The following is a 14,605-nucleotide window of genomic DNA, read 5'->3' as shown; positions in this document are numbered from 1 at the left end:
ATTCATTTTTATTTATTATTATTATTATTTTCTCGGTATAACAGTTGTGTGAAGTTGGTTATGCTATACATCCAGGAGGAGGCATTCCTATTTAATAGCAATGGGGTGCAACTTCCTTAATATGTGACGTCAAAGGAGCCGCGATCAGCGCGCATGCGCGGCAAAGCGGAGCGGCAGCCGCAGCACGGAGCAGTGTGCGAAACAACAGCAGACATGGCAAGAGATGGCGAGGGACGCGAGCACACCGACACCATGCACTACTGAAGGGACGGGGGCCATAACATTTCAAAAAAATTACAAAACTTTATAAAACCGAAAAAGGAAAGAAAAAAATCAGAAAAGAACGCAAAGAAAATTAATCAAGATAACAACAGAACTTTTCCAATGAGAGCAATTCTGTGTACACTGCTCCGCTATATCAGATAGATGATTTGTCCACACGCTTGCACGTATAATGAACGCCCAGCTGTCGATGGAGAACATTGGCGATCTGCACGGAGTGAGCCATGAACCGGTCCTAAGCGCGGCGGATTTCATGACCGGAGACAGGAGCCATCGGAGCAGTCTGTCAGCCCATGCGCGCTCCATGGGCATGGCATCAATCCTGGACAGCGGCGACTATCATCACCACCGGCCCCCGGAGCACCCCGGGCTCGCCACGCACCTGCACCCGGCCATGAGCATGGCGTGCGAGGCTCCCCCCGGGATGAGCATGAGCAGCTCTTACACCACCCTCACCCCGCTGCAGCCCTTACCGCCCATCTCCACCGTGTCCGACAAATTCCCGCACCACCATCATCACCACCACCACCACCATCATCACCCGCACCAAAGGATCCCGGGGAACGTCAGCGGGAGCTTCACCTTGATGAGGGACGATAGGGGTCTGGCCCCGATGAACAACCTCTACTCTCCCTACCACAAGGATGTGGCCAGCATGGGACAGAGCCTATCGCCGCTGTCTGGATCCGGACTGAGCGGCATTCACAACTCCCAGCAGGGGCTGCCGCCCTACGCGCATCCCGGGGCCACCATGCCCGCCGAGAAGATGCTCACACCCAACGGATTCGAGGCACACCACCCCGCGATGTTGGCTCGACACGGGGAGCAGCACATGAGCGCGTCTTCGGCGAGCATGGTGCAGATCAACGGCATCCACCATCATCCGCACACCCATCTCAACGTCCAGGGCCACGGGCAGGTGCTGGGCTCCACTCGGGAGCAGAACCACTCATCCGCGCCCGGATCTCAGCTCAACAACGGCAGCAGTTCGGGACAGATGGAGGAGGTCAATACCAAAGAAGTGGCACAGAGGATCACCACGGAACTGAAAAGATACAGCATCCCGCAGGCTATCTTCGCCCAGAGGGTGCTGTGCCGCTCGCAAGGGACGCTTTCGGACTTGCTCCGGAACCCTAAGCCCTGGAGCAAACTTAAGTCTGGCCGGGAAACCTTCCGCAGGATGTGGAAATGGTTGCAGGAGCCTGAGTTCCAGAGAATGTCCGCGCTCAGGCTCGCAGGTGAGAGAACAATAGGTAATACACTTCTCTTATCCTCAGTAAATCACTCTCATTTAAATTCCTTCCAAACCAATTCACGAGTGACCAGCATTCTTCGGTTTTGCGACGCTTTTTGGAGGTTTCCTACTTAGCTTACTTTCCAGGTTGTGTGATTTTATTCCGTGCTTGTGCTACTTTAATTTATACTGATACCTTCAAACTTGAGGTTGCTTTCTAGATGTATAATATTGACCGCCTAGGTAAGGTTATCCAGCGCAATGGATTTGTTTTGTTTTGCTAGTTTGTTTTGGGCTATTTGATGGTGATTTTACATGCAGCCTGAGGGACAAACAGAAATAGTTTGATCAGAAATGTCTCGAAGCCTCGGTGGCACAATCCCATTTTATCTATGTGAAAATGGATGCAGCGTCCCAGTGTCCACTTGTCTTTGCAATACGTTTATGACCACTGATCTACTTTTTATTTTAGAACACTAGCCAGTCACATGTCTCGTGGATATCTTTTGTTTTTGAACTAGTGTGCGTAACGTTTTCGGTGTGTGCGCACTACTGAAATGGGCTCTGAAAACGTGTCGCAGTGTGTGTTTGGGTTTGTAAGAAAGGGACATGTTTTATTTCTTCAGTCTTCTCATTGTTGGATCTCTTCGTCTATTGTCCAGCTCCAGTGACGTGTTCTCTGTGTAGGTTTTCTTAATTAACTGATTGGGGCTCCATTAATTTGCCTCACGAGAATTAGAATCAATTGGCGGGCGGCTTTGGGGGCCACTTATCCGTTCAAAGTCAGCAGTGAAAAAAAGAGAAAGCATCTCAAATGCGAGTGTCTCTCTTTTTTTTTTGCACCACTTCATCATAAATGTCATTACAAATATCAGAGTAATTCATGTATGCACATGATGGGGGAAATACTTTGAAACAAAATTTTATTTCCTGAAAATACTTTTCATGGCAAAATCATTTGTGTCGATTGTACATACGCTCTCTCTTTATGTGTCATTATCTTCGGTCTTGTACGTAGCCTACTGATTAGTTTACTCTTTGTTTTACTCTCTTACGCTCGATTTCTTTTCTCTGTATCGAAGTTTCATTTTTATTATTAATATCAATGTCAGGGTATCATGCAGTCATATGCGATATGTATACTGATGCTGGGCTGGTGTTTGTTTGGTTTTGTTTGATTCAGATTCGGCCTTGCTCTGTTATGGATTTTTGCTCCACGTTTTTGTATCATTCATAGTAAAGGTCAAAATATGAATTTACATCATACCATTTTATTTCCTCACGTTTCTGTTTACATGTTTACATTCACATAATGTATTTTCATATTTTGTATGTTCGTTTTTCTTTTGGTCGAAATAAGCTAAAAAAAACATCTGTTTCATCTGTTCTTGCATTATTATTATTATTATTATTAAACTACAGGAATTCTAATTACATTACAGTTAGATTTAGTTTCTTTTGGTTTAGTGCGATTATTTTCTTATTCCGTTAAATTATATTGAAATTAGTGAATGTTCCAGACACTGATGTATATTATTGATTGAGTACACATGGTTGAGGGTATGTGATCGGCCTACTGAGAGGTAAATATAGAATTGGTATATTGATTATTCAAATTCAGTTCCCTTCTCGTTTTCCTTAGTAATATAAGACAGTAGACCATTCAGCAGTCTTTCACATCACTGCTCTTTTACACCTTTTACACACTTGTGATTTTTATGCCATGAATTTGTCATTCACGCTTCTATATTCAACTGTATTTTGCCTCAACTCTTTATATTTATATTTTAGCATATGTTTGCTTGTGATGAGGACTTAATATATCAGTTTTTTTAAAAAGTGACCCTAGTCTAGTTTTATTAGAAAAAGTGAAACTAGAAAAAGAAACAGAAAACTGACATGCAATATTTTTTATCATACCTAAATAATTAGTATTTGCGTAATCTTGTAATAAGGTAATAAATGAAAATAACATCGATTTAAACAAAATGACATTCTTTAAGCTTTTCGTCGATAATCATTAATCATTTTGCGATCGGCATTATTTTTGGAATAACTTTACCTAAACTGAATTGCTGTAATAATTTCTGTGTCTTAAAGAAATCATTGTATTCTTATAAAAAAAAAATAGTTGGCCAAAGAATCAATACGGAAGTATATCAAATAATATATTACAAATTGTCTAATTTTACGATCTAAACATTCATCTAAAAGCCAAGAGCATTTTATTCAGGTATATATAGTCTTTTCAAACTATATCTGAACCCAAATGTGCATGCGGCTTCGCTAAACACCATAACTAACTTAAAATCAATAACTATAATAATAATAAATTATCATTAAATCATAAAATGCGTATCAGATCAGTAGTTGATGTACATCTAAATAAGAGTATAACGAAACGGAATATATTTCATATCTATTCATATACCATATATAGCATACGTAATCCGAACTTCTCATCTTTTATTATAATTGCATAGGCTATGCTACATAATTATATGCTATGATTATATGTTAGCCTAAATAATGTTTGCTAACGTCTTTTTTGGCCTGAGCGTATAAGGTATTGTTTTGTTGCTGAAGCCACTGTGAAATGAGTGACCGACTTATCTGGCGCCTGTCTAATGATTTGCAGACAAACAGCACCTATATGTGATGATCAAATGTACTGAAGGATAAAGAGGTTCGCAGTTATTTCCCTGGCAGTCTGCGTGGGTCTCGTCAAAGTGGCCTTGTGCATGGCCACAGTTTTGATTTATGACACATGATAGCAAACCCATTTGCTTTTTGTTAATATTTACCCAAAGTTTCAAACCCCGCGTGCATAGTTTTGTTCTTCTTTTACACGACTAGACTCTACATTCGTTTATTCACTTTATACCTCGTTGTATAATAAAAAAAGACACTATAGGCTAATACAAACTGTTAGGATATTTATAATGTAATTAAATATTTAAAACTTGATTTAAATAATATAAATATTTGAATAATAGTTTAAAACATACTCTTGATACATATGAATATTAAATATTCAAATTAGTTTTTGTTGTCTAAGCTACTGCATGTAAAAAGTTGATGTGAATGAACGATATAGAACTGAGAGGCAGAACTGTGATTTACATTTTAATGACAAATTTATTTTAAGAAATATTGCCTGTAGACCAAATGTTGGTTCGCGCGTGTGTGCGTGTGACGGTTCAAGTAAATAGGCCCTACATGCTTTTTAAGCGGTTTCGCACAGTCTTTTAGCGCCCCCTTGTGGTTTTCTAAATAACAGTTATGCCACCCACTAGGATTTTACGCGCACAAAGACAGAAAACATCAGTAGACCTTTTTATTCAACATGACTGCTTAGTTTCTTTAAACAAGTGTTTTTTTGTTTTTTTGTTTTTTCATTGGCAGTAAGTGATCATATTGGTTGTGATAGTGTATCTGCAATGCATGTGGTTGAATTTAAGCACCATGGACAGTTCCAGAGACTTTATTCATATAGTGAACATGTAAATTACAATACAAAACCCTCCAAAAAGCATCAGTGTTTCTGTTTTGTTTTGTCTATTCCATGTTTTTGAGTTTCAGTAAATCAGTTACACTTTATTTTCAGATGTCCTTGTTATATTGTAATTATATGTTTAAGTACAGAGTAATATTAATTGACAACATGTACTTACTCTAGGGTTAGGGTTAGGAATAGGGTTTGGTTTAGGGTTAGTTGCATGTAATTATGCATAATTTACCTTTTAATACCATAGTAAGTGCATGCAATATGTAACAAGGACACTGTAAAATAAAGTGTTTCCAAAAACTCACACCGTGTCATGACATATGAGTCTGTGTCTTTTACATGTTAGGCAATTATGTCTGACTTATTTATGTCAACCTTTTGTTCTTTCAGCATGCAAGAGAAAGGAGCAGGAGCATGGTAAAAGCGAGCGAGGGAGCATCTCCAAGAAGCCCCGGCTGGTCTTCACTGATGTCCAGCGTCGGACTTTACATGCAATATTCAAAGAGAACAAGCGCCCATCCAAAGAGTTACAAATCACCATCTCTCAGCAGCTGGGCCTGGAGCTCACCACCGTCAGCAACTTCTTCATGAACGCACGTCGACGGAGCCTCGATAAGTGGCTGGATGACTGCAGCTCCAACTCGGCCAACTCCTCCTCCTCCAGCACTTGTACCAAAGCATGATGGAGTAGTGGCTGCATTATGGGAAAAAAAGAAAAAAAAACTTCGGTGGAAAAGCTTTAAACAAAGAAAACGAGACAATTTTAGACAGCGTTTGCCCTTAAAACTTGTACAGTACCGATATTTATAATATCCAAAGAAAAACATCAAAGACTGCTTTGACGCCTACTTAGGACTTTCTTCGTTCATGTCTGACATTCTGCAAAAAAAAAAAGAAGAAGAAGAAGTTACACTTCAATCACTGGTCGTTCCTCATCTCAACACACTCCCCTAACCTGCGTTTTTCTTTCTCATGTGGTCGGTTGCTTTCAAAGACTTTTTCTCATCAGTGTTTGGTCATTATCTTAAACGTGGAGTGATTGTTATTCGCTCTGATGTCAGATTCCAGATTTTGCGACGTCATTGAGGGTGTAAAGCCTGACGTCACACATTCACCTCTATTGGCATCCCAGATCTAGCCAGGGATGCCAAATCTAATCAGGTGGTGTAGAATCTTGACAAAGGTTACCTGAATGTCACCCTCAGGATAGTGCTTTCTTCCTAATTGTTGGAAAAGTTACATAGGAACCTTAAAAAGACATGTGAACTTGCCATCTTCACTACTTATCAATCACAGATGGTAGAACCAAAGAAACACATGTATTTTGTTTTGTTTTCAATCAGGCCAGACTATATGTATTCCTTTTAACAACCCCCCTGTGAACATTCTAATCAGGTAACTCAGTAAATGTAATATGGACTGTGACATCCGTAGCCATTTAACATATAATTCGTTCTCCTGTTTGTCCTAAAACTAACTCAATCAGTAGCCAAACATGTCTCTGTGAGGACACACCTGTGCCCCGCACCCCATTCCTGCCTCAGTCCTTTCCTGTGATTATTTCAGGGAGATTTTTGCTAGCTTTAACCTGCCTTTTTACCTGCATTTTAAATATTTCAATGCCAGTTGCTGAAAACCAAAGATAAACTTACACTAACCAGCACCTGTCACCGTTTCACACCCATATCCATCAGTCAAACACAGCTTTTAAGTAGAAATAATTTTTATGAGTTTTGCAGACTCTCATTTAATGAGGCTGAAGCGACGTCTGGGTGAAAAAACTCAACACAGGGTTTTCATCATTTGTCATAATTAGCTTCGTCTGGAGCAAATGCACACGCATGTTAATTGTCATTAGAGGAAGCAGGAGGAAATCCAGGTTGTTTTGTGTTACATTTCATTCCAAACTTTCATTGCATACAATCAAGTTTCTCATCCTTAGAATGTTAATGTACAGAAAAAATGTTTGATTGACTGGTGGCTGTCAGCATGCTTTCACAAACCCATAAGGCATGTGCCGTCATATTAGATTCATTGGGTTCATTTTACATTAAGCTCATGATAGAAGGCTATTTCATTGTCTAATGCATCATTTTCACTTCATCGACCATCAACACCACCGCAGTGTCCCCATCCGGGCCCGAACCCCAATACTCCAGTAAGAGAGAGGGAGCGCATTCTATGCATTTCACAACTAGGAAGAAAGCATTATGGAGACTGAAGCAGGGTGATGTGTTTGCTTCATATCATAGACTCACTCAAACTCACAAGATATCTGGCCTTGTTGTCTCTTGTGGTGTGTTTTAGCTTTAAAAATATATTTGGTATTTACAACTATTACAACATCGAAGCATATATAAAAGAGCGCTGCTTCCTCATGTAGAAAAGAAGAAAAAACTGACAAAAAAAACATGTTAAGACCTGCTGATATTTATAGTGTGAACCAAAGATGCTACCTCAGTCCGTTTCCATTCGTAATTTTTATCAATGTAATGATACCAAAGAATACCAAAGATTTGTTCTCTTTGCACGGCCTAAATGAATGATAAGGTGGATGAATAGATAGTGTGTTTCCACTCCTTTCCCCCTTTTTCCTCCTCTCCTTCGCTCTAATGCTCTCTACCACTCATCCGTGCTCACGTAACAGCGCCCTCGGCAGACATGTGTTAAACTCACAGGACGAGTGCCTTGCTTGAACCAAAGTGTTAAACCGCCGTTGACCTCTCGACACCCACCTTTTAACTCTCGGAATACCTCAGCCTGTGGAAGGGCCACTGATGAAGAAAAAAAATGGAATATTTCTTCTCTCTCACCGTGGTGCTTTTGCCAGTGCAACCATGCAATGAAAACATACCAAAGGAATTTCTCTTGCTTTCTCCAACTCTTGCTGACAAACCAAAGCTCCTGCCAGCTCCCTTTTAAACGCCAAATCTGCCACTTGCCCCGCCCCCCTCACCACGTCACCCGTGGGTGTGTCCACCGATTAGGCCGTGCACGTCTTTACCAATATCTGAATACCTCATAGTAATAACTTTTCACAGTTCTGTTGTATAGAGAGTTTATGTGATTAAGGCAGAACTGAACTAGTTTGGTAATCGTTGATGTGACTTCGGGGGGAAAAAAAGCTTTATGAGTATTTATTTTGATGGTTTTGGCTAAAGTGCTCTGTTTTGGTCCCCAAAGGCGAGCTTCTGTGATAGCAGACTGAAACTTGCAGGAAGGAAAAGCTTATTTTTTAATGAAAGCCTTGTGTTATTCCGATACTCTAAGGATGTTTGACTATTCTTTTTTACAGGGTAAAACCAACTGCTGTGATTCTGTGTCTATTCGTTCACTTTCTTCTACTACTGTGTTGTGGTTTCCGTTAATTTCATTTCATTTTTGTATCACTTAACCTATGTTTTAATTTATGTATTTGTAGAAAATATAGATTTGTACATAGTAGGTTTTTTGGGAAAAACAAAACAAACAAAAAAATGGACATTCATTTTATTTTACAGCCTTATGTCTGAAAGTGTAGATATATTGATGAATTTCCATTCCTCTGTGTTTGTATGTTAGATGGCACTTTGGCCCATGTACTAGGCCTAATACACTGCCAGAGATCCGAACGGTCCGCCCACAGAGACCTGCGAAAAAAAGCAGTGTATGATGTTTTTATTTGATTTTTTTTATGTTATTTAAATGTCCAGAATGATTTTGTCCTTTGTATTTCAAATCATTGTTTTATGGGTATTGCTGCACATCCAAAGATTTTCTAACCAAAACCAAAAAGTGGGAAGGGGGGGAGGGGGAGACGAAAGAAAGTAGTGTGATTTTTGCATAAGCACTGGCGTTTGTGAGGTCTTTTGCTGTCTGCACGGGTATGAACCAATAGAAGGCATAGTGGGACAATATAGACACGCTTAGTTCGACTTTTTGGGTGGCATATACTGCTAAACAGTACAATCTGTGGCTTTTGGGACGGAGGGCTACAAGTCCTGCTCACTTTGTTGTGTCGGACACTGAGTGGGTGGAGCGTGGGCGGGGCAGCAGATCTGCCGTGGGCGGGGCCACGTCACTGGGTTGTTTTTTAATTGACGTGACACTGCTGCCGAGATCCATCTGATATGTCAATTTTGGTTCGAACGTGTGTATTGACAATGAGCAAAGTCTAATAAATCTGCAAAGAAAACAGAAATTGGTGTGTGCATGTATGGGGAGGGCGGAAGTTTAATTTCTAGTCCATTAGCGGCACCAAACAGAATTGCAGAATTGTTTTCAAACAAGATTAACGACTAAGGAAATCTAAATTACTGGGATAGAACTGTGTGTATTACTATTTATTGTTAAGATAACTCCAAAAATTGGTTATTGGCAAAACACGTGCTATCACATCGTGATGATTTTGCCATTTAGGCTATATGCTGTTTGCGAAACTTTGGATTTATCAGAATATGCAGCTACTTTTAAACAAGCAAATGCTTTGTGCATGGATCATGCCAAAGTGTGGAACCCCCAGCATCGGATGAACTGTCCTGCCTCAAAATACGCAGCATTCTTTGAACCTGTATTATTTCAGCAAACAGGTTCCCTTTCTGTTTGATGTTGCTAATGGCTCGGACATTATAGGCCTATTTGACTGTTCATCTAAACGATTGGGAGCTTTGTGTGTCTGCTTAGGATGGACCACATGGAAACATCATGAAAAAAAATGATGCAGAATGATGTCCCCTAGCAGGATTGAAGAGAAAGCTCATGATAGCAGAACATTTCGTTTCACTATGCTGTACAATCAGAGTTGTTTCATTTGTCGCATTATAGGTTTGCTGGCCATGGGTTTCCTATGTCGCTACAGCGTTTAGGATTTGTTTTGTATAACAGCAAAGACTGGCATAAATCAAGGCCTACTGTGAGCCAAGAGTCTCTCTGCCCAGAATCCCCCCTATACCACAGTGAAAGACCCAGAAGTGTTCGCCCACAGCCGTCACAGCAGCTCTCTGCTTCAGAATTCTCCCCCCTTCTCTTCCCAAACCCTACGCTCCGTCCCGACCCACCCCTCTAATGTAGTGTCTAGCTTAGATAGCTCGATGTAGCCTATGTGAATGTTGGGATTGCTCTAATCATTAATTCCTATCCCAGTTGGTTGTCGTGGAAAAGGAGTTCCTATTTGATAGAAAGGCTTGGCTCTGTGTGCCGTATAATACTGAGAGCGCCTAAGACAATCAGCTGGAAAACAAAATCATGTTTTTCATTTTTTTTATATTTATTTATTTTTTGTAGGCCCAAGAGGGACTACTTCCAGCGATGATTATTATAAAGAAGGAGGAAGGTTTTGATAAACTGAAAAATAAACTTGCTGACATTTTCTTTCTCAAAAAAAGTAGTGCTTGTTTCCATTTCGAACAGTGCATCTTGTATCAAGCTAGTTCTGTTTTTACACTTTTCTTCTTGGCCTGTTTTCTCTGTATGTTGTGTCTGTTTCAGTGGAGGAATGCAGTAGGTATTACTCTCGGGTTGTAATGCGTCATGCTTTTCATTTTCAATTCTCATCTATCAAATAGGGTTTTTTTCATTTTTTTTTTCTTCTTCTTTCCTGTTAGCTACTGTTCTCTATGCCGTGCAATATCATCTTCTGTGTTTGCTAAGCAAGAAAAAGAAAAGAAAAAAGACGCAAGTAATGATGTCGCCATGCTTTTTTCAGTGTTAAAATGTTTCAGCATTTCTGTAGTCACAAAAATGTAGAAAATAAAAAGGTTGGGTTTTCCAGCACATCACAACCAGACTTCTTGACTTTCTTGTCTTTTATTTGACATTTCTATGATATTCAGAACAATGCTGTAACAAATGTGGCTGTTATATCTTTAAGTTTATATCTCTCATTTTCTCCTGAATGGGTGCTCATGTGCCAACCAAGCAACTGCCATTCAGATGAATGGGAATTGTAATGGATAGTTTTTCCCAGGTATTATACTCACTACACACTGCAGAAATAATACAACGAATATGGAACGTTTAAAATCCTTTGCTTGTAAGAGCCACTTGGTGGCATAATCCCGGCAATGTGAGATTTTACTTCACTTCGAATTAGAAATAAATCTGAGTGAGTAAAACATTAAACATGATGTAATTGTAAAACAACAGAACTACATTCTGAACAAAAAGAGATGTGGTAACACTTTATAATAACTTTCATTAATAAATCATTAACAAACTTTATATAATACTTAATGGATTATTAGTTAATATATATTCAAAGAGTTAGAAACGTGAGAGATGTGCTTGTTAATGTTTGCTAATAAACTTATTAAACATTAGATGATGTTCAAACAAAACATTATTTAATGTAAGTTAAAATGCTTACAAATGTCATTTAACTTTCAATTCCATATGATCAAGCACTTACTGAAAATCTACAAATGATTTTAAAATGCTATAAAATGATTAAAAGCTTGTGTTAATGTACAACACTTTAGCTGCTATTGAGGTGAGATACGGGTAAGGTTAGGGACAGGTTTGGTGGTATGGGTAGGTTTAAGGGTTGGTTAAAGGGTCAACAGTGTACAGGGGTCAATTTGATTATTATAAGGGAACACGGTTCAATCTGTTTATATTATATTGTTTTGATAAATGAACAAGTATTTTCTTTTAAAAAATGATTTGTTTTCCCCTGCTTATTTGTGACTCAAGGACTATCCTGTTTAATGATATACAGAAGAGTAGTATACTAATGTGAGTGTTGAGGCAATAAACACATTTTTTGTACCAAAATTACAATCTCTTTAGCAAGCATTTAGCTAAATGTAACCAGCCACACTTTACACAAACCTTGTTACATTAGCTAAAGGTCCAAAGCCCATAAAGATACTAAATGATTAGTAATTGTTTATAAACAACATTTACAAATGATAAATAGTTTCAACTTTAGATTGTCTACTGCAAAAACATGAACAAATGATTAATAAATGATGTGTAAATAGGGTAAATTCAGGTCTTTCTGGACAATTTTTGCCATTGAGATGCGTCTCTCCTCCTCATTTTGGCCCTGAATACCCTCCATAGTTCGCTCGCCCTCAGCCATGATGCCGGGGGCGGAGCTCCTCTTCGCGCTCACACCGGAACAAATAATTAATAGATTATTTGTTAAGATGTGTAAATAGAGGTCTACACAACAAACAAAGAGCAACAAACGGAGATCATATGAACTGAACGTTTACTGACATCTGTAAGCATTTCAATTTACATTAAATAATCATATTTTCATAATTAGGTAATGTTTAGTAAATTCATTAGTAAACATGAACAAGAACATTATCTCATATTTCTAGCTATGTGAATATCCGACAATACTAGAATACAAGAGACAGGAACTTATAGGGCAGATAACGAGGGGCAGACAGGTGAACACAATAAGGGTAATTAACTAATGATTGAACGGTCTAAACCAACAAAAGGGGAAGAAACCACAACAAACAGTCCACAGGGGTGTTACAAGATGACTGCTCATAAAAGTATTAATGATTAGTAAACATTTATAAACATTTACATATGATGAGCAGTTTCCACTTTAGATTGGGTACTGCAAAAACATGAACAAATAATTAATAGATTATTTGTTAAGATGTGTAAATAGAGGTCTACACAACAAACGGAGATCATATGAACTGAACGTTTACTGACATCTGTAAGCATTTCAATTTACATTAAATAATCATATTTTCATAATTAGGTAATGTTTAGTAAATTCATTAGTAAACATGAACAAGAACATTATCTCATATTTCTAGCTATGTGAATATATATTAACTAATGATCTGTTAAGCATTATATAATGTTTGTTAAAGTGTTACATGTAAATTGTACAAATACACAAAGAAGTTAGTGGAGACAACTCGCAGTTGAAATCGAATTATCTTATTTATTCTGCTAAAAAAATTTTTTTTTTACTTCCTAAATAACTGTATCTTGTTTTCATAAGATGTTTAGATATTGTACTGGTGAACAAGACAAAAATACTTTTTTCAAAAAAAAAAAAAATACCGAAACTTTATAATATTTGTGTAAACAAAATTTTTATGTAAAACAAATTATTGGCTTTTAAGTAAATTTTAAAGTTAAAACCACTGTTGGTTTGACTTTTTTTTTTGTATGTCACCTGCATTTTTGCTGTTATACACTCTCAGAAAAAGGTACAAAACAATCACAACTAATTACATGAGCAATTAACACTGAAAACAAGGCAATTATATGCATCCATTTGTTCTTGTATGCAAGAAACCTCTATTCCACCAATCACCCATGACCTGTGTGCTATTAGACTATCTAATAACGGGAAAAGACAGTAGAGAGTTTTGTAATGATGCCTGAACCCCTGGGACAGATGAAACTTAATAGAGATTACAGATGGTAACATTCAGCTGGCATTCATTTGAATCTAACTCCACTTGTACAAATTACTACTAACTAAATACTAGTGTGGAAAGACAAACTAGAGTAAACAAATTGTTGAAAAATTACCATGCATTTGAGAATTTGGTGTGTTCATGGGCAAAACTTATTGATCATGTTGTTTACCAAGATCTGAGCTCTAAAGACCATCTTGTGCTTCAGTGGAAGCAAGAAAATCACATGACCAATGTCAAAGATTTGCTTATATGGCATAGTCATTTTATTTATATTCTTGATTTCAAAAATCAACATTTTTTATACAATTTAGATTCTGAATCCCATTCTCAAAGTGGTCTCTGCATATGATATACATGCTTCAAAAAAGAAGGAGCCATCTAACTGATAACATTATACAACTAATTTGCTGTTTAAGACTATAAAGGTGGTGCAATAACTTCCCTTACAAAAACTATACTAATTTATATTTATATTTCATCTTTCTTTTTAAGTTTACTTAGCAAAATGTGTCATGGTGTGTAGAACTTCTTTTTGCTATTTTATTGGACTTTATTTTGTCATTTGCTCTACGCACCTGCAAGGTATGCTAATTAGGCCTAGTCACTGATTTAATTTTTAAGTTTAGCTACTTAAAATGAACTTTAAGTATACCTCTTTTTTGTAAGGGAATTCTCACAATATAATTCTACTATGGGCCATTAAAGCCTCATGTATCAAATGATACAAAACATAAATCACAAATGCAAACTTTTAGATCTCACTTATATTTTTTGTGTAAAGGTTCAATAAACTTTTCAATTATCTGACATTTATTTCATATTTCAGGCTTTACGGGGCTAATGCAGAATAGTCACATTTTGCATTAAAGGGGTCATATGATGCTGCTAAAAAGAACATTATTTTGTGTATTTGGTGTAATGAAATTTGTTTATGCGGTTTAAAGTAAAAAAAAAACACATTATTTTTTACATACTGTACATTATTGTTTCTCCTCTATGCCCCGCCTTTTTGAAACGCGTCGATTTTTACAAAACTCATCGTTCTGAAAAGCGAGGGTGTGCTGTGATTGGCCAGCTATCCAATGCGTTGTGATTGGCCGAATACCTCAAGCGTGAGACGGAAATGTTACGCCCCTCACATACTGTTGATGCCGTGTCCCGGCCGGAGCAACGAGACAAAAACATTAAAACCCATTA

The 14,605-nt window shown here is 38.0% G+C and overlaps 1 protein-coding gene across 2 annotated transcripts; it reads left to right on the top strand.

Moving 5' to 3' along the window:
- The first annotated feature begins 222 nt into the window (after positions 1–222).
- On the top strand, positions 223–5,772 carry LOC107712763 (hepatocyte nuclear factor 6-like). Of its 2 annotated transcripts, none has more exons than XM_016518109.1 (2): positions 223–1,520; positions 5,415–5,772. In XM_016518109.1, the coding sequence occupies exons 1-2, from the start codon at positions 455–457 to the stop codon at positions 5,705–5,707; spliced, it is 1,359 nt and encodes a 452-aa protein (XP_016373595.1). In that variant the 5' UTR covers positions 223–454; the 3' UTR covers positions 5,708–5,772. The 2 variants fall into 2 exon arrangements, with proteins under 2 accessions (XP_016373595.1, XP_016373589.1); XM_016518103.1 differs by having other exon boundaries at positions 223–1,535.
- The last annotated feature ends 8,833 nt before the right edge of the window (positions 5,773–14,605 follow it).

The sequence above is a fragment of the Sinocyclocheilus rhinocerous genome, unplaced genomic scaffold (assembly GCF_001515625.1).
Source record: "Sinocyclocheilus rhinocerous isolate Xijiao unplaced genomic scaffold, SAMN03320098_v1.1 scaffold1545, whole genome shotgun sequence".
Classification (NCBI taxonomy): domain Eukaryota; kingdom Metazoa; phylum Chordata; class Actinopteri; order Cypriniformes; family Cyprinidae; genus Sinocyclocheilus; species Sinocyclocheilus rhinocerous.
Note: the sequence above shows the minus strand (reverse complement) of the source record. Positions and strands in the feature narration are given on the sequence as shown.